Source organism: Copadichromis virginalis, linkage group LG19 (assembly GCF_057382275.1).
Source record: "Copadichromis virginalis isolate Kocher_CV1m ecotype Utaka linkage group LG19, C_Virginalis_male_GT1.1, whole genome shotgun sequence".
NCBI lineage: Eukaryota > Metazoa > Chordata > Actinopteri > Cichliformes > Cichlidae > Copadichromis > Copadichromis virginalis.
The window spans coordinates 16,202,132-16,224,005 of record NC_140636.1 but is presented as its reverse complement, the minus strand read 5'-3'; the positions used below and the strand labels follow the sequence as shown (position 1 = coordinate 16,224,005).

At 40.8% G+C, this 21,874-nt stretch overlaps 2 protein-coding genes and 1 long non-coding RNA gene across 4 annotated transcripts; 2 read left to right on the top strand and 1 right to left on the bottom strand.

Annotated features, from left to right (window-relative positions):
* The first annotated feature begins 107 nt into the window (after positions 1-107).
* lck (LCK proto-oncogene, Src family tyrosine kinase) lies at positions 108-15,684 on the top strand. The gene is made up of 13 exons (XM_085442322.1): positions 108-326; positions 2,004-2,116; positions 2,610-2,670; positions 3,580-3,670; positions 5,378-5,476; positions 5,628-5,731; positions 7,894-8,043; positions 8,139-8,291; positions 10,427-10,606; positions 12,506-12,582; positions 14,252-14,405; positions 14,493-14,624; positions 14,715-15,684. Exons 2-13 carry the CDS (start codon positions 2,009-2,011, stop codon positions 14,909-14,911), a joined length of 1,506 nt encoding a protein of 501 aa, XP_085298448.1. The 5' UTR covers positions 108-326; positions 2,004-2,008; the 3' UTR covers positions 14,912-15,684.
* On the bottom strand, positions 14,781-17,564 carry LOC146685833 (uncharacterized). Its single transcript, XR_014916913.1, has 3 exons — positions 17,393-17,564; positions 16,112-16,196; positions 14,781-14,911 (listed from the first exon to the last, which is right to left on the bottom strand). It is a non-coding gene; the product is annotated as an uncharacterized LOC146685833 (long non-coding RNA).
* LOC146685832 (putative histone deacetylase 1-B) lies at positions 16,844-21,862 on the top strand. 2 transcript variants are annotated; one of them, XM_085442324.1, is made up of 14 exons: positions 16,844-16,996; positions 17,701-17,813; positions 17,888-18,005; positions 18,082-18,156; positions 18,280-18,418; positions 19,049-19,190; positions 19,267-19,359; positions 19,446-19,554; positions 19,651-19,791; positions 19,953-20,061; positions 20,435-20,565; positions 20,646-20,798; positions 20,934-20,985; positions 21,089-21,862. In XM_085442324.1, the coding sequence occupies exons 1-14, from the start codon at positions 16,945-16,947 to the stop codon at positions 21,114-21,116; spliced, it is 1,455 nt and encodes a 484-aa protein (XP_085298450.1). In that variant the 5' UTR covers positions 16,844-16,944; the 3' UTR covers positions 21,117-21,862. The 2 variants fall into 2 exon arrangements, with proteins under 2 accessions (XP_085298450.1, XP_085298449.1); XM_085442323.1 differs by having other exon boundaries at positions 20,646-20,816.
* Positions 21,863-21,874: the final 12 nt, after the last annotated feature.

Sequence of the window (21,874 nt, the reverse complement as noted above, 5' to 3'; positions counted from 1 at the left end):
CAGCTGCACAGTAAGCACCTGTTAAAAGCCTGCAGAGCAACCCTCAACCTTTCAACGACAGGAAACTCTCTGGGTTGCTCCCCTCCATAGTGCGCATGTGTGCATGCAGGCGCCGCACAAGTGCTCCTGTGATAGTGTTATAATAAGAGAAGCGGATGATGACATCTTCACACCTAGGCTCAAGTGCTGAAAAACTTGCTTGCTGCACTTAAACAGCTCTTTTTAAAAAAAAGAAGATTTAAATAAGATTTCCCAATGGCGGCACCTGAAATCTGACATTATTGGACATTATTGGACGCTTGAGGAGACGTTTCATATCCAAAGAGGTGAGTTTCACACGTGTGATTCTTCTTACTTTAAGATTAGGTCAAAGAAGTAAAGTGAAACTGTGATAAAGGTGTAACAGGAAAGGATTTAAACGTCTTTCTTGTCTTAAAGCAAATATTCTACATAAATCTGGGGCTTGTTTTCAAATTTGGTCTTTTCTATGAAGTTTACTGAACTTAAAAAAATAACAAATAGCAGCAACGCAAAATAAATCCATAAATAAATGAATAATGTTCAGCCTGCTTCACAACAGTAACAAAGCGCATTCAGCTACTGGTTATCTCCTCTGTTGATATAAATCTGCATTACAAGGAAGATGTGACCACAAAAGAACAAACCGTTTTCTTGTAATGAAATACCAACGCTTCTGTAAATCTACTTTATTAATCTGTCTTTAAATAACATTTTCAAAAAAAAAGAAGTTTGGGTATTAAAGTATTTTGATACAAAGTTGACACTTCCTATACAAGTTTGTCTGTATATGGAAACAATGTCGACAATGACAACTGTTAAAACGGTAAATAAATTTAACAGTATGCTGTTAAAATGGTGTACCAGCAATTTACATAAAAACTTAAATCAATCGAATATCTATTCCACTCTATTAAAATCTATTCTTTTTTTACAAAAATATGATTTTTTTATGGTTTGTTTCTTCAAGCTTCTGAACTGACAATGAGTGACTGAAGTCAAAAGTCTTAAAATCTTGGTTCATCACATCATTTCTGGTACACTTAATATCTGAAGTAGCCTTGGTTACATTGGAAACAATAACAACAACCATCAGTATGATTTTGGAAAAGCCTTCAGATGTCGATGATAAAAAGCAGAGGGTAACCCCTCAGTGGAAAATGCTGACTTGTATTACTCCCCGAGTGTGTGTCAGTAAGTGTAGGAGTGCTGATGATAAAATAAAAACATCTTTATGATCCCTCTGTGGTTCCTTTCTTGGGGTCTCAGGGCAGTAGTGGGCTGTTACTCTCCAGATTTTTCTCACGGCTTTGAGCCTTTGGGACAGACGGCTGCTGCGATTGGCCCACTGACCTTCTTCCATGAATGGTCTGGTGGGAGCCAAGCGAGCCTGAGAAAGCCGGTTCATACAGAGTACCAGTCTAAAACACAATATACAGAGCACGTGCAGATGCTGGATTATACCAGATTAACACTGGTACACTTCTGCAGGGCCTGCTTTACTTTCTCCAGAATGAGAGCAGGAAACGTCCCGATGTGACTGAACATTGAACATTGCTGAACATTATAGCAAAACTGTGTCAGTTCTGGATGTGATTTTGTTTAACTGACGCAGGGTAGCATTTAAAAAAAGTCCCTTCAGGTCTCAGACTCTTATTTCTGAGCCCGATTTCCCTCTGAGGCTCCATTTTGAGGCGAGGCCCTCAGTCACATCCGACTGAAGCAGTTTTCGGAAGCAAAAGCTTTTTAGAGCACACAATTTCAAATTTAGCCAAAAAAGATTTACTCAAACTGTTTTTCTTTAGATTTTCCAAGAGAATTCGACTTACATAATTTTAAATAGTGATTATAATATGTGGTTGTAAAGCGACGTGGAATCATTCGTTGGTGAATCTAAGATGCCATTTCTTCCACTGCTAATTTGTTGTTCCCATTTTATGAGCATCAGATTTTTTTGAAAATAACCACAAGTTTCCGCCGTGCAGAAAAGATGGGCTGCAACTGCAGTTCGGACTATTCAGACAGTGAGTGGATCGAGAACTTGGATGAAATCTGCGAACACTGCAACTGTCCCATACCGCCACAATCATGCAACCCAGTAAGTGTTCATCTTGTGTGTAGTATGTGCACATTAGTGTGAGTGTGTTGGTGCACATGAATGAGCGTCCATACATGAAAAGCTTCTGGTTTGTGGTGTGTGTGAGAATGACCACTTGGGGGACAAACACATAAGCTGTAAACCCACAGTGTATTTTGTGTTGTGTGGATTGTTGTTGATTATTGTCATATATTTCTGTATAACTTACATAACTGTGAGGAAAGTTTCCTTTTGGTTGTGTAACTAAATGCGGGCGTAACTATCCGTCCAATGTTGTTTGTTTCCTCTCTGAGAATTAGATTTCCCATTAGACTGGAAATGACAGAAATAAAGGAGAAAACCACATGTCTTACGATTTACCGTCACGATCCACGTATGAAACCGTAGAACTTCACGGTCTTACAGTGAATGTGACGTGCGATGGTGTCTTGTTTGACCGCATAAATCTTACAAAGTATAAAATGGAAATCTAATCTTGTTTATTTCTTCCCAGTACACAGAGCAGCTGATTCCATATCCATCGCAGATGACACCTCCTACATCACCTTTACCAGGTAATAAGTCTTAGAAAAAGTAAATTTTGTCTATAAACTTATCCTGATGGAGTTAAATCCATTTTTAATTATTTCGCTTAGTTACACACGACAGCCTCAGTTTAGCACTTCAGACATTTTCCTGCGGGCTAATAGATGCACTGCATGAGTACAATTTGAAAATAACTGTATACATAATTATGTAATATAGTTTTTTTTATTGTGTCAGTGTCAGTACATCTGGACTTTTCCCTCATCCCATCACATTATAAATATTTCCATTTCATTGTTTATGAACACAAAGTTTTCCATTTGCTTTCCATTCTCTGGTTTCCGCGGTGGTTCCTCTTGCTGTTTACACAAATATGACCAAGTATGCATGAAATTATTCAAGTAACTTTGGGCTTATTGTGTACTCAAGTACCACAGCCACACTTTGTTTCCTGGGTCCTTTGTGTAATAATGAATGTGATCCAGGATCAGTTGCAGCAAGTAGTTACAGTAAATCATGTAGTGACACATTTTTTATGATGATTCACTTCCCCATGCAGGAAACAGCTTCCGCTAGTTTATCTATTATATTTTTAGCCTCTAAGTTGGAGTTAGTTCTATAAATAATGAAAAGACAACAATTTATAATGCCATTATCTTGCCCTATAAATAAATCTTTAATTATTCACCTGTAAATGTCTACTTGCTATTCTCGTACACTCTGACGAGAGGGGATTATTCGCCATCGCCAGCTCACGCTCACAGGGGATCGTTTGCTTTTTCTGTGTAATGTAATGCATTACAATGTGCCGCCGTGAAAGGGCCCCACATGTCTTTGTCAGATATGTAAAATGGAATAGGTTGAAATAAGCTTGACATAAGCTTTTCATGTTAATTGTAAGTAAAATTGTATCTAAAACTACAAATTTTGTCTTGCAGTCAACGTTGTGGTGGCCATTTACAGCTATGAGCCCACTCATGACGGCGACCTCGGCTTCGACAAAGGAGACAAACTCAAGATCCTCAACAAGTAATCTGCTTTTAAACACACAGCAATGTCTTGCAACGAAACCAAGAACTAATCTGGTCCATTATCCACTCACCCCATAAATAGTGGAGCATAAGCTATAAAACCTTAACACCAGGACATTTAACTGATGATTGTACAAAGACAACCCAAACTGAGAAACTGCATTGTTTTGTTTTTAATTATATATACACTCATTTTGACTTTAATACCAGAAATATGTTTGAAAAAGTTGGGACTGACACACTTTCCACTGTGTATCGTGACCCTGTGTATGTTAGGAAAACGAGAAAATCAATCGTTGCAGTTTTGAAAGTGAAATCTCTTTTTTGTTTGTTGATTGGAACAGCTGGGGTAATCTTGTTTTTGGGATGGCTGACACATCTGGACCACAAGTGAAGCCAAGCTGCTGTAATAATAATACAGAGTAGCAGTGTTTTGCTAAAATAAGCAAGAATGTCTGTCACCTGCATGGCAGTACGCATTGTTTACTACACCAAAAGATGGCTGTGGTGTTTTTAGATCATGGGTATCGATATTTCAAGTGCTCAGCCTCGCCCTAGGGTTAAATACGAAAGACTCAGATAAAGACTTAAATTAGAAAACATCTGCGCGACGCTCGTTATAAAAACGATCGTGTTTCTAATTAACATTTCTAGCTTCATGTTCCACCAACTGCTTTTTTTTGCGTATTACACAGTTTTTCCAGTCTCTAACTGCTCTGTCCCCACATTTTCTTTTAATGTATTGTTGACGCCAAATTTAAATTGAGCACATTTTTTGCTATATTGTCTTTGTACGTTTTCAGTTAAATATTGGGATTAACTTATTTGCAAATGACTTAAATTCAGCTTTTAATCATACTTGCACACAGCTGTGGGTCTGCTGGACTGCCGAGCACCCACTGTAAATACACGCCATATGTTTTAGAATGTATTTTCAGATGGGAGATGTTATGACTACATGATCTCACCCAACACTTCCTGTCAATGTGTGCTGTTGAAAATTGAATAAATGTAAAAAAATGCCCCCAAAAAATTCAGACGTGTGATTTTGCGGGTTTGAAAGAGGAAACACAAACTTTAACAAGAGAAAAACATACATATAACAGCAAAGGAAATAAAGCCATATGACATACTGTGCTATATATATGTGGGTAAATATAAAAATGTGCAATAGAAACTCATTCGAATATGTGTATGTACGCAGAAAAGAAAATAATCTTTTGCTTGAAAGTTAAAGTTAATATATCAAAATATAAAAAGCTAGTGTTCTGCATGCACACTTAATGTAGCAAGATTTACCAGTTTTTTAGTAAAAAAATATGTTTGTGACATAGAAAACATAACTTCCTGGAACGACTGCTAGCTAATATTGTATTAAAACGTGTGACAATTGTTAATGATTTTAGGCAGAACTCCAACGACATAACAAGATTAATTTATGTAGCTCAAGATCTTAAATCTTTCATTTTTAGGGCCGTTTACAATTAAGTCTGTGCTGAGCATCCTTCTTTCCCTTCAGCGTCTTCTTCTTTTACACAGAGCAACACATTTTTCTCCCTCCCAGCGATGCACTTCATTTTATTCACGTAAAGACTATTGAGGCCTTTTTGGGGTTGAACTGAACCTGTTTTCTGAAGCTGTGTGACACACATCACGGCTATGATAACTAACTCAGAGTATTGTTGCTGCCTCTTCTGACATGCAGGGATGATCCAGAATGGTATCTGGCAGAGTCTCTCACCACAGGCCAGCAGGGCTACATCCCCTACAACTTTGTCGCATTGTCCACCGTAGAGACCGAACCGTACGTCACACAGGAAGCACGCTGACACGCCTTTCAAAGCCATGTCATTCAACCTCAACACCATCTCATGTCATGCAATGCATTATCTGTCCCTGAGGGAAGGGAAGTGGTTAGCTCAAAGTGTGAAGCATATGGTGTGTTTGCGCTGCAGGTGGTTCTTCAGGAACATTTCGAGAAACGAAGCCATGAGGCTGCTCCTCGCTCCTGGGAATACGCAGGGTTCCTTCCTGATTCGAGAGAGTGAGACCGCCAAAGGTAAAATGCTCTACAGAAAACCGACTGCGCAGATCAACAGGCGGCTTCTCAGCAGTCTGTTTTACTTCACATTGAGATGCACTTAAATGCTATATGTCACATTTTAAACCTTTAATAACCTAAATGGAACAAGTGAGCTCATGAACAATATGACTGGTTTCCTCAGTAGCAGTCAGTTTTGTTATTACGTGCATTTCCCGTAATCCCACTACCTGTTTCCCAATTTGTCTCATCTGTTTTGTTTCAGTTTTGTTTTCCTGCTCCTTGCTTAAAATAAAAATATGACTTACATGCTGCATTAATTTCACTGGAAATGAAGCCACGACTGCTAAATGCTCACCCCCCTGAAGTGTGCCACGATTCATTATTTTAGCCACTGGCACACAGTTCTGTACGGCGGTCTACACTGTGCTTTTTTAACATCGTCGAATGAACCTTATAATTGTTAAAGTATTCGACTGTGCCCACGTACAGCCTCACAGAACAACGCAGTACAGTGTGATTACCACAGATATTTAACTCTGACTCATAACACACTGGAACACACGGTGACTCACATTTTGTGAGAAAAGTGATGTTTCTATGCATTGTAGTAAAATGACTATAAAATATAAATTATTACAATCAATCAATCTTTATTTATCCCAGACTCATAGTCCATAAAAACAAGATAAACCTCATAACACATAAAACAATAAAAACAGATTAAAAAACCCACCCAAATCGTTTTCCAACAAAAAGACGACCACACCAGCGTCTCTACAATGTAGGCTGGTTACTGAGGGGTGTTCCCATATGTGCATTAAGCTTTACAAGAGGACCCCAGCCACGTAAACCAAAACCTGTCTGAGAATCATTGTCATGCTTTCTTCATTGCCAGCTTAATCGAGTGATGGTTGCATCATTTGGTTGCTTGTAAATCCTTTTTTTTCCTCTTACTTTTGAAGCGGTAAATTTTCAGAAATGTAACAGGATTCAAACTCTCACCTTCAGCTGAATAAAACATAAGCTGTGTATAAAAGATAGATGATTGCACAACTATGTTTTTCAGCTTGAAGTTTGGCATTATGGCCTTCACTATTGTGGAGCAATGAGTGATAATACTTGGACCAGATGGTTGAGTGCTAATATGAAAACCACAAGTCGTTAGCCAATGAGCATCCTCTCGATAAACCCGCTCTCTGACACTTAGAATGATAAAACTTTACAAAATGGACTTACGGTAACGTTTTACTCAACAAATCGAAAATCTCACCAAAAACCAGCGACTAAACCCATAAAACCACCAGGAAACTGTTAACAGAGACCAGGGCTGGGGCTGTTTCTCACTGAGAAAACTGTAGTCTGTTTGCAAACACCACTATCACCCCATCACGTTGGCCATCTTTGATATGGTCAGTGAGTGCTATATTAGCTAGCTTAATTGCCAAGATGCATCCAGATGCACACACAGCTACTCGCTGTTAGTAAGTCACTCACCGAAAAACTGGAAGAGTTTGCTGGACAGTCTGTTAACATGGCAGCAAACATGCTCAAAAAGTCCATTTCGGTGACAGGAAGCGGGTGAGGTGACACCTGGAAGACAGCTAGAAGCTACACGTATTATCGACCTGTCACTCACAACAGCTGAGACCCTAATACTGCCTCATCAAAGCCTTTTCTTAATTTTCAAGCCCCAGAGGTTACCACGTGTGTTCAAGCTATAACAACTCCATGACACCAATATGCTTCCTGTTTAAAGCGTTATGGGAAACAAAGCAAAATTTTTATGTTACATGGGAGTAGATAGTGCATGTATCTCAGGTTTGTCAGGTGGAAAGGATTTTCAATGCTCCTGGTTGGTAAAAATGATCAGATTAGCAACTTTAAGCATTAAAGCTGTCACGATGTTGCAAATCTACGCAGAGCGAATCAGCCCACAACATTATTTCTGCTTCAAAGGCCATTTTAGCATTAAACTTTGTCTATATTATGAGAAAATTAAAAAATTTTAATAGTACTAATGTACTGATGTATTAATATTGACATTTCCAATACATTAGCTACTAATTTCATGCGTTGTAGTGGATTATGTATTTTGGAAAGCCTTAAGTGTCTGACAGTGAAAAGCTTAGTTAGGACATTTTAGAGTAAATCATCATGGTTCTAACTTCCTGTTCCAGGATCATACTCATTGTCAGTGAGAGATCTGGACCATAACACAGGTGAAGGAGTGAAGCACTACAGGATCCGCAACATGGACAATGGTGGCTTCTACATCACAGCGAAGATATCCTTCAACTCGCTGAAGGAGCTCGTCCATCATCACTCACGTGCGTACAGCCTCTTGAGGGGATTATCGATATTGCTGGTTACTGTGGAGTCTTCATTCTAATAATTTTATACGTTTCTTTTCTTTGTCATTCAGGTGATGCAGACGGGCTGTGCACAAAGCTGGTGAAACCATGTCAGTCTAGGGCACCGCAGAAGCCCTGGTGGCAGGACGAGTGGGAGATTCCTCGTGAGTCTCTGAAACTGGAACGCAGGCTCGGAGCTGGGCAGTTTGGAGAAGTCTGGATGGGTAAGTGCATTTCCATTTGCATGACTTTTAAAGGTTTGCAGAATTTTGCAGAAAAAGATCGTGTGTACAAAGCCCAGTTGCTCAATCTGGCTGTGGCCTTGACTGCGTGGCTGCCAGAAAGTTTTCGCCAGGGTTTTTCTGCAGTGTATGCAGAAGCGTTTCCTCCATGCAGTCTTAATTGTAGGCTTGTTTGAGCTGGTTAACTGAAGAGTGATGGGAGGTATTAACCGTGTTACACAACATCGCTCAAGCAGCATAAATCTGGCTTTCCTGTGAAGGATTAAGGTAAACAAGACACAAAGTGTTTGGATCACATGGGTATCAGTTGAACTAATCTGTACCACAACCCCATTATTACTGAATTGCAGGGGTAACTTTCCCTCTATTCCCCATCCTCATTTGCCAGCACAATTTAACATCCCAAACAAACCTCTCTTTAAGAGCTAAACATTACCAACAATGGAACTTCTCCACTCACTGCCACTTTATACTTACAATGTTTGCTCCCATGTAGCCAGAGCTCTGTTTGTTTCTTCATCCTCATCCAAACATTGGTTCAGTGACATTCTTGAATTGTGGGTGCGACTGTCCCTGGCTTTGAAATGTTTATTTGCATGCACATGAAAATACACAACTACGTCTTCTAACGAGATTTCCATAGTAGATAAAAGGGGCAGAGAGATGCTTTGAATAGTAAAAATAATTTGCTCACAGTGTCGCTGCACTTCATGTTTGGTGTGAATTGTTCAGCGCTTTGTGTAACTGAAAGTGAAACTGCTCGGTTGTGGCTTTAGTTGGCATGAGGAGGGTGTCAGTGTTCCAGAGCTGGAATGAGAACCTGTTTGCATGAAAGCCATTCAAAAACTGTTGCTCGCCTGGCCCACGTTGAATCGCTCCACTGGTGACAAAAGAGCTGTGTTTAGAGTCATCAAATCACCAGCCGGCAACTAGACGGGCTTAATTACTCGTGTGGACAGAACAGGACATTCTTAGTTGGAGTAGAGGCATAGCTTTGTTTGGCAATCAGTTCAGGGTTATAATCTAACATTTGATTGTGGATAAAAGTTGTTACATTTTCTAAAAATGAGTAGAGTGGAGTCCTGCTGACTTTGCTTTGTTTGACATATTTGGCACGATATGATATCAATCGGCCTTCATTACAGGGAAGGAAAAAAAAGACAATAAAATAAAGATAAAACATCTTATTAAAAGACAGCTTTACCAAATGTCTCCATAGCTGGGATTCGTGCTGTGCGATAATAAATCTTCTGTTGTTACACCCACAATGATTTCATTTTCAGAAGCATGGAGCCTGCAAACATTTTTATACACCGCATTTCACCATTCAGCTTTAAACGCTCCTCCCCTCACCCTCAACCCCAGACACGGCAGATGGCTGCCCTGAGGTTCTGTCAGAGGCTTCTTCCTGTTAAAGCTGAGCTTTTCCTTCGAGCCACCAAGTACTTGCTCATAGGAGGTCATCGGATTCTTGGGTTTTCTCTGTATTATTCTAGGGTCTTTACCTTACACTATATAAAGTACTGGGTGACTTGTTTCAAGCAGCACTCTAACATTTGACTTGACTTGGTTAGTCATGGCCGCACACAAAAGTAATGATTTAGCATTCAATGTTATTTAATCAACGGCAAACGTGGAGTCACCCACTTCATTTTAGCCATCTCACTGACAAACCGCTCAGCAAGTTACAGTCATAGTCTGTGCTGGTGCACTGCACAAATACTGGACTGGTGGTGGGTAACAGATTAAATATTAAGACACTCAAGGCAGACACACCCTTGTAATGTGTAACTCCAAAGGCTAAATGGATGTGTATTTATATAACACTTCTTTTGTCTTTTTCAAACTTCAACCCACAGTCATGCGTTTGCATGTCCTCTTGCCACGATTTAAACAGTGAAACAGTTAGAAACCTGTTTTTGCACCAGACTATGGGAAGGTTGTTAACTATGGGAAGGTTAAACCAGCCACTAGTGGCCATTCAAACACTTGCCATTTTTTGACACTTGCTTGTTAGCTCAATTTTTTCAGCTCTGACATACTAAAGTAAAAAGTGCTAAGTGGTAAACACCAGCATGAGTTCACCCTGTGATATCTATATGCCCATATGTTTTCAGGTGTCTACAACAACGACAGGAAAGTGGCAATCAAGAATCTGAAAATGGGCACTATGTCAGTGGAAGCTTTCTTGGCAGAAGCCAACATGATGAAGAACCTGCAGCATCCTCGCCTCGTCCGCCTCTTCGCTGTGGTTACCCAGGAGCCGATCTATATTGTCACCGAGTACATGGAAAATGGTAGGCAGAAACACAACATGTGTCACAACCTGGAGAATTTTACTAATGAGCTAGTAGTGCCCAACACTCAAGAGGGAATTCCACATGTCAGCTGAAGCATTAAAGGAAAATAAATCAGTGTTTCTGAGCAGTTCCTATTTGAAGGTAAATTAAAGAGATATGCGTTTGTAATCACACCAGCTCCTTTCCATTCAATTAAGTAATCTAAAATATGTCTAAGCCTGTCTGACATCTCCTGCCGTGTCAGGGTGAGCTCTGTGCCTGCAGCCTGCAGCAAAGACAAAAGAATTTCTGTTGTAAGTTCTCGCGCTGTTATAGACGCTCAGGATTAAACATGTTGATCTCCTATCAGACTTTGGGTGAAAGCACATGCTCGAACAAAAGAGCGGGCAGCCCAATGCGTTTCTTCTTTTCCCTGAGTCATAATGTCGTCATACACCTGCTCCACCTCAGTGAGCCTGTTGAATCAGTAGAATAGGTTTTGATGGTACATCCACAGCTGCCCTTCTGTTTGTTTGACTTTGATCTTTGATAAGAGATGAAGCTCTGTAATTTTTACATGAATCGAGTCGTGTGAGGAAATCTGAATGAGGCAGCCACAGTAACTCACGGGCCCTTCCCTTCAAAACTTGCTGCTTTGATGAAGCGGCCAAGCTCTGATAGGCCATTTTCGGCTTCTCCTCGTGGCCTTCACTGCTGGCTGCTAAAATGTTTCAAAGCAAACATGAACTTTCACTTCTTTGCTGGGCCCCTTCCAGACAGGTTACTGGTGTTTACGCATCGAGGGGAAGTCTCTCCGGCCCGTCTGAGACGAAGGGTGTTAAATTAGGAGAGGATGAATCACTGTGTTATTGTTCACACAGACCCCTGATGGTGCCTGGCTCTTTTCCAGGGACACATTTACACAAATGTCGGCACACTGCACCGCTGCGGCCGTAAACAAACATGCCGCAGCGCTTTGAATAACAGTTTGTTCAGCATCTCGCCACTGTGTCTTCCTCTTTTCCCCTCTCCTCTTACATAACATATGAGGAATTGCAGTGAATCACAAATCATGTTAGCAGTTTCAGTACTCTCAATAAAGGTTTACTGCCCACAAATCTTTCACTGAGAGGAACAATCGCAAAATGCACAGAGAGATGCTGTCACAAACACAACAACGGCCCTACTGCTGAAATGAATGGCGTGCCTTTGTATAGTCGTCTGTGAGTAGCTTGCAAACCACCAGCACTGGTTCTATGTGAGGCCGTGTCTTTGTCTGGGATCCACATGTTAACGGGACACAATTGTCGCTTCTGTTGTGAAAAGAAAGGACGGCTCTGGAGTTCCCATCTTTTCCGCTTCTCCCTTTTTTTTATTATCAGAGACAACAAAGATGGAAAATAACAGGCGTGCCATCCCAGCTTCCCTTTGTGACCTTGACAAAGAGCTTTACCCTGGTTCTCATACTTCAAAAACTGTCCTCCGGACTTAAGCAGAGGAGTAACTGCCTCTTCTTTCCTGGCACAGTCATTCCTCTGAAACTATTTCCTTTGGTCTGACTTGGTTGGGTGGTGCACAGAGGTATTGTTCTCTGCTAATCAAAGTCAACACAAAGTCAGCTATCAGAAACATATCTGATGGTCTCTGCTTCCTCCAAGTAAAATGTTCACTGATTTGAGGTGCTATTCTGGTCCAGCTCGCTGTATTTATGGCTGCGGAGAATCGCGAGGGCTTTTGTTGTGGATAAAGGGAAATATAATTAGTCTTGTGGACAGTGCATGGTTTTTTCCAATTCATTTTAGCATTCATTGTTGCCTAATCTTTGTTGCATAACAGTCAGTAATGTGGACGCCCCATTATGCAACCTGTTATTCTTTTTGAATGAATGAAAACTTAAGTTGTATATTTTTCTTACAGGTAGCCTGGTGGATTACCTGAAAACAACAGAGGGGAGCAATTTGCCCATGAACGTCCTGATAGAGATGTCATCTCAGGCAAGACATTTATTGTTACAGTGAATATATCTGCCCACTTATCTCCATCCTCTCTTCAAGTTATTTACAAGATTTCGTTTTTCACTTCCTATTATTCTAGCACAGCACTTCCACGCAGTAAAGTACCCACTGTTGAGGCTTAGTTTAATCTGGTGATAATATCAGAACCGTGTGTGTGTGTGTGTGTGCGTGCAGATGTGAAACCATGTTGATGAATGCAGGCTGGTCTAGACACTGTGGCACATATACCACAGAGGCTTATTACCACCGAACAAGGGGGCTATTGCCTGAACATTTTATCTTGTGTTTTTTTTAATCACACATTTGCACAAAGATGCCAACGTAGCTAAAATTTTAAAAGTATGGCCTTTGCCACCGAATACATGTGGCAGTGAAAGTATTATAATAAGCTTAGGTCGAAAACGAAAAAGTGTAGTTGAAACTTCTTTCAAGTCAGACCCACTGCTTCCTTATCTTTCCAGTCTTAATGCAAAGCAAAGCTAAACCAGCCAACTGCTGACTTCACACTGGCTTCAGCTGCAAAATTTTAAGCATATATTACTATTTGTACCCACTCCTACTTTGTGAAATATAACCTGTCAAAGAAGTTAAATGTGTAGGTTTGGGAATGGAAAACAAAACCACAGGAAGGCAGGCTGAAGCTTCAAAGTCTAACCTGACGAGATTCTCGATGTGCAAGAGGCAAATTCTCGAATGCCTCAGAGCTCGCTGCAGAGGGCTGGAGTTTGTGCACAGCAGTGAACGCATTTTTACAGAATCAACGTTTTCAAGCCAGTTATGCACTGATAGATTTTGTGGTAACTGTAACCACCATGCAGTGGACCATAGAGACAAATGTGATTTATTGCTGTGGTCACAACCCTACCTTATGTTTAAATCAAAGTACATGCATGCAGTTAGAGGAATTAGAGATTTTACTCATAATATTTTGAGAGTGGCAACCACAAATCTAAGTGTGGTTTTAAGAACTTTTTAAATGCTTTCCATTATTTCTTTCATGCCACAATCAAATGAATGGAACAAAGGTGTAAAGAGGTATAAAGAGGTAGAGGTGGAGGTCACACTGCCACTTTGTGAAAGACGCAAACATACGTACATCTCAGGTTTCTCCCCGCCTATGTGACACATTCTCACGCCTGAAATATGCACCGCAGCTTCAGAAAAACTAGATAAAACTAGAGAAATGAACAGATCGCCATAAATGTATCAGATAATTTGTGTTTGTGGAGTGGTGAATTCTGTGGAAATCCTTAGCATCAATTTCCTTATTCATCGGAGTGCACTATCAGAGTCCCTTGTAGGTCCACGTCTTTCAAAATGAGCTGTGTTGTACCTGAATTAGTCACAGACTGCCACTGTAATAAACTCTCAGTCTGTGGGAAGGCAAAGCAAGGACTGCAGCATTTTGTTTTGGGAAGTAGAGCTGGTGTTGTGCACCTGGGTGGAGCACAGAGGTGAAAGGGTAGAGAGAACTGACCCGAGGAAGTAGTCAACTCCCTACTTTGGGAATCTGTCTGGTTCATGTGTCTAACACACAAACATTGCACAGTGCTAAAATACACACAGGCCGTACACAGCCATTTATTTTGTGCTTGAACACACACACACACACACTCATGCTTCTTTTGTCTTGTGCTGTCCCCTGCAGGTGGCTGACGGCATGGCATTTATTGAGCAGAAAAATTACATTCATCGAGATCTGCGAGCTGCCAATATTCTCGTCTCTCATGAGCTCATCTGCAAGGTTGCCGACTTTGGACTCGCACGACTCATAGAGGACAACGAATACACAGCGAGAGAGGGTAGCAACAGCTTTACCTATATCATCTCTTCGGCTCTATTTCAGAGCATTTCATAGATTCTTGTTTAATCTTCTCCATTGTTTCTAGGTGCAAAGTTCCCCATCAAATGGACGGCCCCTGAAGCTATTAATTATGGCACCTTCTCCATAAAATCTGATGTGTGGTCATTTGGGATCCTCCTTACAGAAATAGTGACATATGGACGCATTCCTTACCCTGGTAAATGATCACACTCGTATTACTCATTCTAGTAATAATAATAATTGTAAAAACATTTGATTTCTTATTTGTTTATTTATTTTTTATCAGGTATGTCCAACCCAGAGGTAATCCAGAACCTGGAGCGGAGCTACAGAATGCCACAGCCTGACAACTGCTCCGATGCTCTTTATAGCATCATGTGTCACTGCTGGAAGGAGAATCCGGAGGAGAGACCTACGTTTGAGTACCTGAGGAATGTTCTGGAGGATTTCTTCACATCCACAGAGAGGCAATACCAGGAATAGCTAGGAATAGACACATACAATAAACAGATTCAAACTAAGGCACAGCCTGTGACAGTGGATGCTGGATTTTGATTTTTTTCTTTAGAAGAATGCATGCCTTTCTACTGATAGGGATAAACAGACATTTTCCAAGTTTCTGCATCAAATATATTCTGACATGACCACTTAGATATGATACTATTACCTATGGAACTATGAATATGAACCAGCTGGATCAGAGCCAGCAGCAGAGGGGAGCGTGATCGCCAAGCTGCTTGAATTAACTGGGGACTGACTGATGTAGCTGGATAACCAGCTGCTCTCCTGGTGCTTGTTGTTAACGTGTAAATACTGTTCACTGCTTCAGCTGTGTTTTACCTCTGCTGTTTAATAAATGTTTTTGAAAGTGTTTTAATTTCAGTAAAAAAAGAGAAGCTGTTCATGAATGTTGTTTGTTACCAGATGACATGTGCATTATTTTAGTTTATCATTGCTGATGTTGCAGTGCGTTACCCTAAAATCATGAGAGCCGTCAAACTATTGCTATTGCTCGAGTACTGTAAGTTTTGGGGTAACTTCTGAATCTTCCATTGATCTTGGGTTCTTTAAACTTGTACTGCATTTCGTTTTAAAGGCAAATAATATTTTTACAATGCTGTATTTATTTTAGGGGCAGCGCTACTTGCTTATTGTAGGATTTTATTTACATAACACAGACGTTTATATTTGAGAAATTTGCCTCTGATTAAATATGGAGAAAGCAGCTGCATCATTAAAATGCTGTTTACAACACAGTCATTTTTTGTTTTTTCTATATATTTATTATTTCTTTTTAATTTTTGTTTTCCATTTAGTTTTCTTTTCCCGAGTGGGTTTGCTTGAGTAGGTTTACTGCTTTTAGTTTAGTTTATACTAATTAAAGCATCAGTTCTAGCTCAGTTTTTCATAATAATAATAATAATAATAATATAGGGAGGCTTTCCCCAAGTACTGTAATTTTTTTTCCCTAAACAATTTATTTTTGTAAGTTAAATAAAACAAAATCAATCTGAGTTTTAGCTTTGACTTTACTTATAGTTAAATATACTAATTGCTTTGCTTTTTGACCAGACAAAAGCCAGCATACCTGTAGTGCTGGTTCCAGTCCTGGATAAATCGAGAGAGTTGTATCAGGAAGAACACAGTAAATTTTTTGCCAAACCAAAAATTAGATCTTCATACCTTTTCAGTCAGATCCCAGTTTAACAATGACTTCCTTTGGTGCTGTTGGGCAACAGGGTGAAGGTGGAAACTGTGCAAAGGTCGGCTGAAGACAAATGAAAAAGAAAAGAGAAGGTGTGTTAGGCAGCAGAGAGAGAATGAAAGGCAGGGCAGAGGTGAGAGTATGTACGTTAAATTTAAAGACTGACAGGTAACGGAGGAGAGCTGCTGGTATGATGGAGAGAAGCAATGGTGATGGAACAGTTGACCCACACGATCAGACAGCAGGCTCTGAGGGCTATGAATCATAGTCCATAGTCCATCTTTTTCTATGATAGAAAAAGATGGAAAATGGAGATAATGATAGTAACAAAAAAGTCAGGTGGTCAAGCTGAAGATTTTCATTGATAGAAAAGATAAGGAATGCCTACATCAGAAGGACAGAGACAAATAGAGACAAAGTTGGAGAGGTGAGGCTGACAGGATGCTGACAGATCGGCTGAGATGGAGGCAGATGATCCACTTTGGCGACCCCTAAAGGGATCTTTATCTTTATTATACTTCTGCTTCTATGTTAATGTTGAGATTTGGATGAAGCAAAATCTCTTCTAACTAAAAACAATTATGATATTGCTGTCTTTAATGAGGTAAACTACAGAAATAATTTCATCCGCGCTGTAGTTCATGTTCATGTTGTGGATTCTGTCAGCCTCTCCCTCTGTCGCCCCCTGTGGCGAGACTGTAGCATCACACTCCATTGATTGGCCGTGGCACAAACTCTCCGCCTCTTGTCGCCGTTGTCTCCTGCGGTGTGTGTGCGGCGGCGGTGAAATTCAGCTAAAAACGGACTAAAAATGGCGCTTACTTCTCAAGGAACAAAGAAAAAAGTTTGCTACTACTATGATGGTGAGTACTGGGGTGGCTGCACTCTAAACCGCTGGCGTGTTGATGAATCAAACCCGCCTCTCTGCACTAACAAAGGTTACCGTTTCTTTTTTTTTAACCTCCTGCTAACCTGGCACTGTTGCTAACGTAGCTAGCTCGAGTCGCAGGCGGCTTTGCAGCATCTGAGCCGCTCACAGTCCCGCTGTGTCCGAGCAGAGCCTTAATGTTCCAATAATATTTGCTCAGACTGTCTAAATACTAGGGTTTCTTTTCAGATGTTGCTTAAAAGCGTTTTCTTCCGGACCTTGTTACTTTAACTGGACTAGTTAATGTTACTAGCTAGCAGGCTAACAATGGGTACTTCATTGTTAATACAGTTGGTTAATAGTAGGCTAACACTTGGTTAGGTCGTCTTACTTCCTTCAGATGTCGGTGGTTCTGGTTAAAAAAAAACGCTTTTCATCGATATTGACCCACAGTGCACTAAATCCTCCGTGTACGCCACGACTTTGGACTTTAACAGAGACTCTTTGATCTGCGTGTCTTGGCTTGAGGTCCTTAACAGACCTGCGTGAAGTTACAGCTGGATACCTTCACAACCTTTTCCGCTGCATGGATGTTTCATACGTGCAAACCTCTGTACTTCAGCTCTGCTTCTCCTAACTGAGGTCGTGCCTGTAGAGTAAAATAGTAATCCAGTGTGTTTTTATTTGTTCTCATTTCAGGTGATGTTGGAAACTATTATTATGGACAGGGGCATCCCATGAAGCCCCACCGAATCCGCATGACACACAACCTGTTACTGAACTATGGCCTCTACAGAAAGATGGAAATATATGTATGTGAAAGTTACAGTCTGGATGTGTAAGTTTGGTTTTAGTAGCTGTAAGTAATTTGCCCTTTTTGTTGCAGCGTCCACACAAAGCGAGTGGAGAGGAGATGACCAAGTATCACAGTGACGATTACATCAAGTTCCTGCGTTCAATCCGGCCCGATAACATGTCAGAATACAGCAAACAAATGCAGAGATGTAAGAGACTTGCTGTTTAGCTAAAGTCAATTAAACTGATTGTGTACGTTGACTAATTTTGTGCTTTTCTTTACAGTTAATGTGGGGGAGGACTGTCCAGTGTTTGATGGATTATTTGAGTTCTGCCAGCTGTCAGGCGGGGGCTCCGTTGGTGAGTTTTCTTTATTTGAACTCTCATCAGAGAGGCATGCAGCATCTTTCAGTAATAATGTCAGTAATCTGCTAAATTCAACCTAATCTGATTCTCAATTCTCACATCCTCGCGGTCCTCCAGCCGGTGCTGTGAAGTTGAACAAACAGCAGACAGACATTGCTATCAACTGGGCTGGAGGCCTTCATCACGCCAAGAAGTCAGAGGCCTCTGGGTTTTGTTATGTCAATGACATCGTGTTGGCTATCCTGGAGTTACTGAAGTAAGTCAAAAATGCTACAGCAGGGAAAAGGGAAGTAAAAGTCTCTGCAAATTACTTCTCCAAAAGATACAGTTTTAGATGAGTAGATTGAAAACAAAAGTTGAGGAGGTCCCACACTCTTATCAGTGATCAGTGCAAGACAGATGGGTTGGTAGGAACTATAGCACGATACAAACAACTTTCACACAGCCTTAGATGAAGAATTATAAGTATGCACAAATTGGAAAAGGCAAAATCAGACTCACTATACTCAGTATAAATCCATCAAAAGTCATACCAGGAGGTGTAAATAAAGGCATGAATGATGACAAAAACACTGTAGAAGTCAAGTCAAGGCCCACCAAAATCCAAATTCGATTCAAAAGACCACATTTGGGAGGGCAGAAAAAGAAAAGGCAACACTGCATACCAAAACCTCATTCCGGGTGTAAAACATACTGGAAGAAGCATCGTGGTTTGTGGTTTCTTTGGTACCTCACAGCTGATAACAAACTGTTCTTTGAAGAAACTGTGTTGTTGCAAGATGAAGGAAGCCACTGACCCAAAGCACACAAGTGATATAGCCTCAAAAGTAAATGACGATATTTCTGACATTATGTGGATTCCAAGAACTTTTCCTTTTATTTTCAGATACCACCAGAGAGTTCTGTACATAGATATTGACATCCATCACGGAGATGGTGTGGAAGAGGCTTTCTACACCACAGACCGTGTCATGACCGTGTCCTTCCACAAGTATGGAGAGTACTTCCCTGGCACCGGTGACCTCAGGGTAGGTCTTTGATGAATACATTTCAAAATGTCAGTGTGGTAATGCAGCCAGTTGATATTTGCTTTGTTATCTGTAGGACATCGGAGCTGGAAAGGGCAAATATTACGCTGTGAATTACCCGCTGAGGGATGGGATTGACGATGAGTCCTATGAAGCCATATTTAAGCCTGTGAGTAAAAAAAACTATTGTTAACTTTTGCACTTTGACATTTTTGTAACGAAACATTCGTGATAGTGTTTGTGTTGTTTGTGTAGATCATGGCTAAAGTGATGGAGATGTACCAACCCAGCGCGGTGGTTCTCCAGTGTGGAGCCGATTCGCTGTCTGGAGACAGGCTTGGTTGCTTTAACCTCACCATCAAAGGTTGGCTAACTAAAACAAAAATCCTCTTCTCTTGATCTAAATTGGACTGAGACTCTAAAGAAGGCTTAATGATTGTTTCCATGTTGTTTGCTTTAGGTCATGCTAAGTGTGTGGAGTATATGAAGAGCTTCAACCTGCCACTGCTTATGCTGGGTGGAGGAGGCTATACTATCCGTAATGTGGCACGCTGCTGGACGTATGAGACTGCCGTGGCCCTAGATACCTCCATCCCAAATGGTGTGTTTAAATGTCTTTGCTGTAATTAAGACACAGACGTTGGGTAACATTCTTCTGTGCTGGTCCCACGAACTAGCAGCAAACTTTGGTTTCATAGCACTAAAGGAGGCCAGCAGCCTCCTTAAAGCATTAACATACTTTTAATAAAACTTGCTTCACAGAGCTTCCATACAACGACTACTTTGAGTACTTTGGGCCAGACTTCAAGCTGCACATCAGCCCCTCCAACATGACCAATCAGAACACCAACGACTACCTGGAGAAGATCAAGTAAGCTCATGAAAATAGATTAAATTAGTATTTTTTAACCTTTTTTGAGCCACGACACATTTTATAGAACAAAAATATCCCGTGGCACCCTGCCAGCAAAACATGTTCCAAAATGACACATTGTAGCCTAAAACAGAACCTAAATCAGCAATTTGGTCTGTTTGCTTACACTCAGGCCCAGGTTTCACACAGAGTGAAACCTGGGCCTGTTAAATGAACACAAATCTGGTATCCTGGCTAGAATTGAAGAAAGGCATACACAAAGCTCTTCCTCAACAGCTCTTTAGTTTTTATAGCAGCCTTGCTGGAAAAGAGCAGCTCACATAGGTTGTGGAAAATGTTTTGACTGAAAAATCCTCTTTCTCCCCTCTAGGCAGCGCCTGTTTGAGAACTTGCGGATGCTCCCTCATGCCCCTGGTGTCCAGATGCAGGCCATTCCAGAAGATGCAGTGCAGGAGGACAGCGGGGATGAGGAGGAGGAGGATCCCAACAAGCGCGTATCCAGTAAGAACCTTCACACAGACCCCAGTTCAGTTCAAACTGCCAGACGGGAGAGTGTAACATGTTCAAATTTAACCCCTCAGTTCGTTCTCGTGACAAGAGGATAGCCTGTGAGGAGGAGTTCTCTGATTCGGAGGATGAAGGTGAAGGAGGCCGCAGAAATGCTGCCAGCTTCAAGAAGGCCAAGCGAACTAAATCCGAAGGAGAGAAAGAGGGAGAAGAAAAGGAGAAGAAAGGTGAGGGAGAAACAAAAGGTATCTATGCTTTTCATTCTCATCTCACCTATCTCATGTAGTTCTGTAATATCAAGAGCACTTAAATATGATTTTTATGGCTCTCGGGGTGGCTGATGCTATTTTTGTTTTTAACAGAAGTCAAAGAAGAGGAGAAGGTGCCAGAGGAGGAGAAAATGGACACATCAAAGTGAGAAAACAGTGCACACACACACATTGACCCTGCTGTCCAGGAGGTGGTTAAGTGGGAATGCTAATAATGTCCTTACTCGCTGTTACTCTGGGTTCTTTAGGCCAAAAGAGGAATCCAAGACACCTTGAGGTCCTCAGCACCCAGTGACGCCAATACAACAGATCAGAACGGAGATTTTGTTTGGATAAGACTGCTGCAGTGGAAGCAAATAAAGGACTTTGACTTTACAATGAGACCTCTCTCCATGAGAATGGAGACGGGTTCTGTGTTTTTCTAGAAAACCTTTTCAACTTTGCTGTTAATGGACTGAAGTGTTGTTTTTGTATACGGTTTCGTTTTTTTATGCTCTTATACTTGCTTTCCCCCCCTCTTGTGACCAACATTGTAAAAATGGCTTCGCAAATGTCTGCTTTTATATATCTGATGGATTTAATTTATTTAAATCATGATATTTTGGCTACTTTATTTTAGGTATTTCAGTCCCACTTTTGTCCTGTGCCTTTGAATATGTAGTTGAACAGCATGCTGGTACCCTAGATCCTTTTCTGTAATGTTGTGTCACTGGTCTTGCCTGCCAAAGTCAGTGAGACGCTTGAACATAACATTCACAATTAGCTTTTGTGGCACATTGTAAGCATATTTTTATATTTTAGGTTCTAGTTTCTGTCCTTTACAGCCACGATGACATCTGTCTGATTGCTGGGGCTCCCGGGTTGTGATATTGATAACGTTTTGTCAGATTGAATCAGACTTAGTGTAAGGCTTAGATCTCACAGGAACTTGAGAGGCAAGACATGTCAGAGATCATCTGTTGTGTGTGTATATATAAATTTGTATTCTGAAAAACATCAGTAAAAGTGTTCAACACAAAAGACGACAGCTTCCA

Coding starts and splice junctions, on each gene's coding strand:
- LOC146685832 (XM_085442323.1), top strand. CDS start 16,945: ATGGCGCTTACTTCTCAAGGAACAAAGAAAAAAGTTTGCTACTACTAT. Junction 18,006..18,081: donor CAGCAAACAAATGCAGAGAT/GTAAGAGACTTG, acceptor TTTTCTTTACAG/TTAATGTGGGGGAGGACTGT. Junction 19,360..19,445: donor ATGAAGCCATATTTAAGCCT/GTGAGTAAAAAA, acceptor TTGTTTGTGTAG/ATCATGGCTAAAGTGATGGA.
- lck (XM_085442322.1), top strand. CDS start 2,009: ATGGGCTGCAACTGCAGTTCGGACTATTCAGACAGTGAGTGGATCGAG. Junction 2,117..2,609: donor CGCCACAATCATGCAACCCA/GTAAGTGTTCAT, acceptor ATTTCTTCCCAG/TACACAGAGCAGCTGATTCC. Junction 12,583..14,251: donor TGATAGAGATGTCATCTCAG/GCAAGACATTTA, acceptor TGTCCCCTGCAG/GTGGCTGACGGCATGGCATT.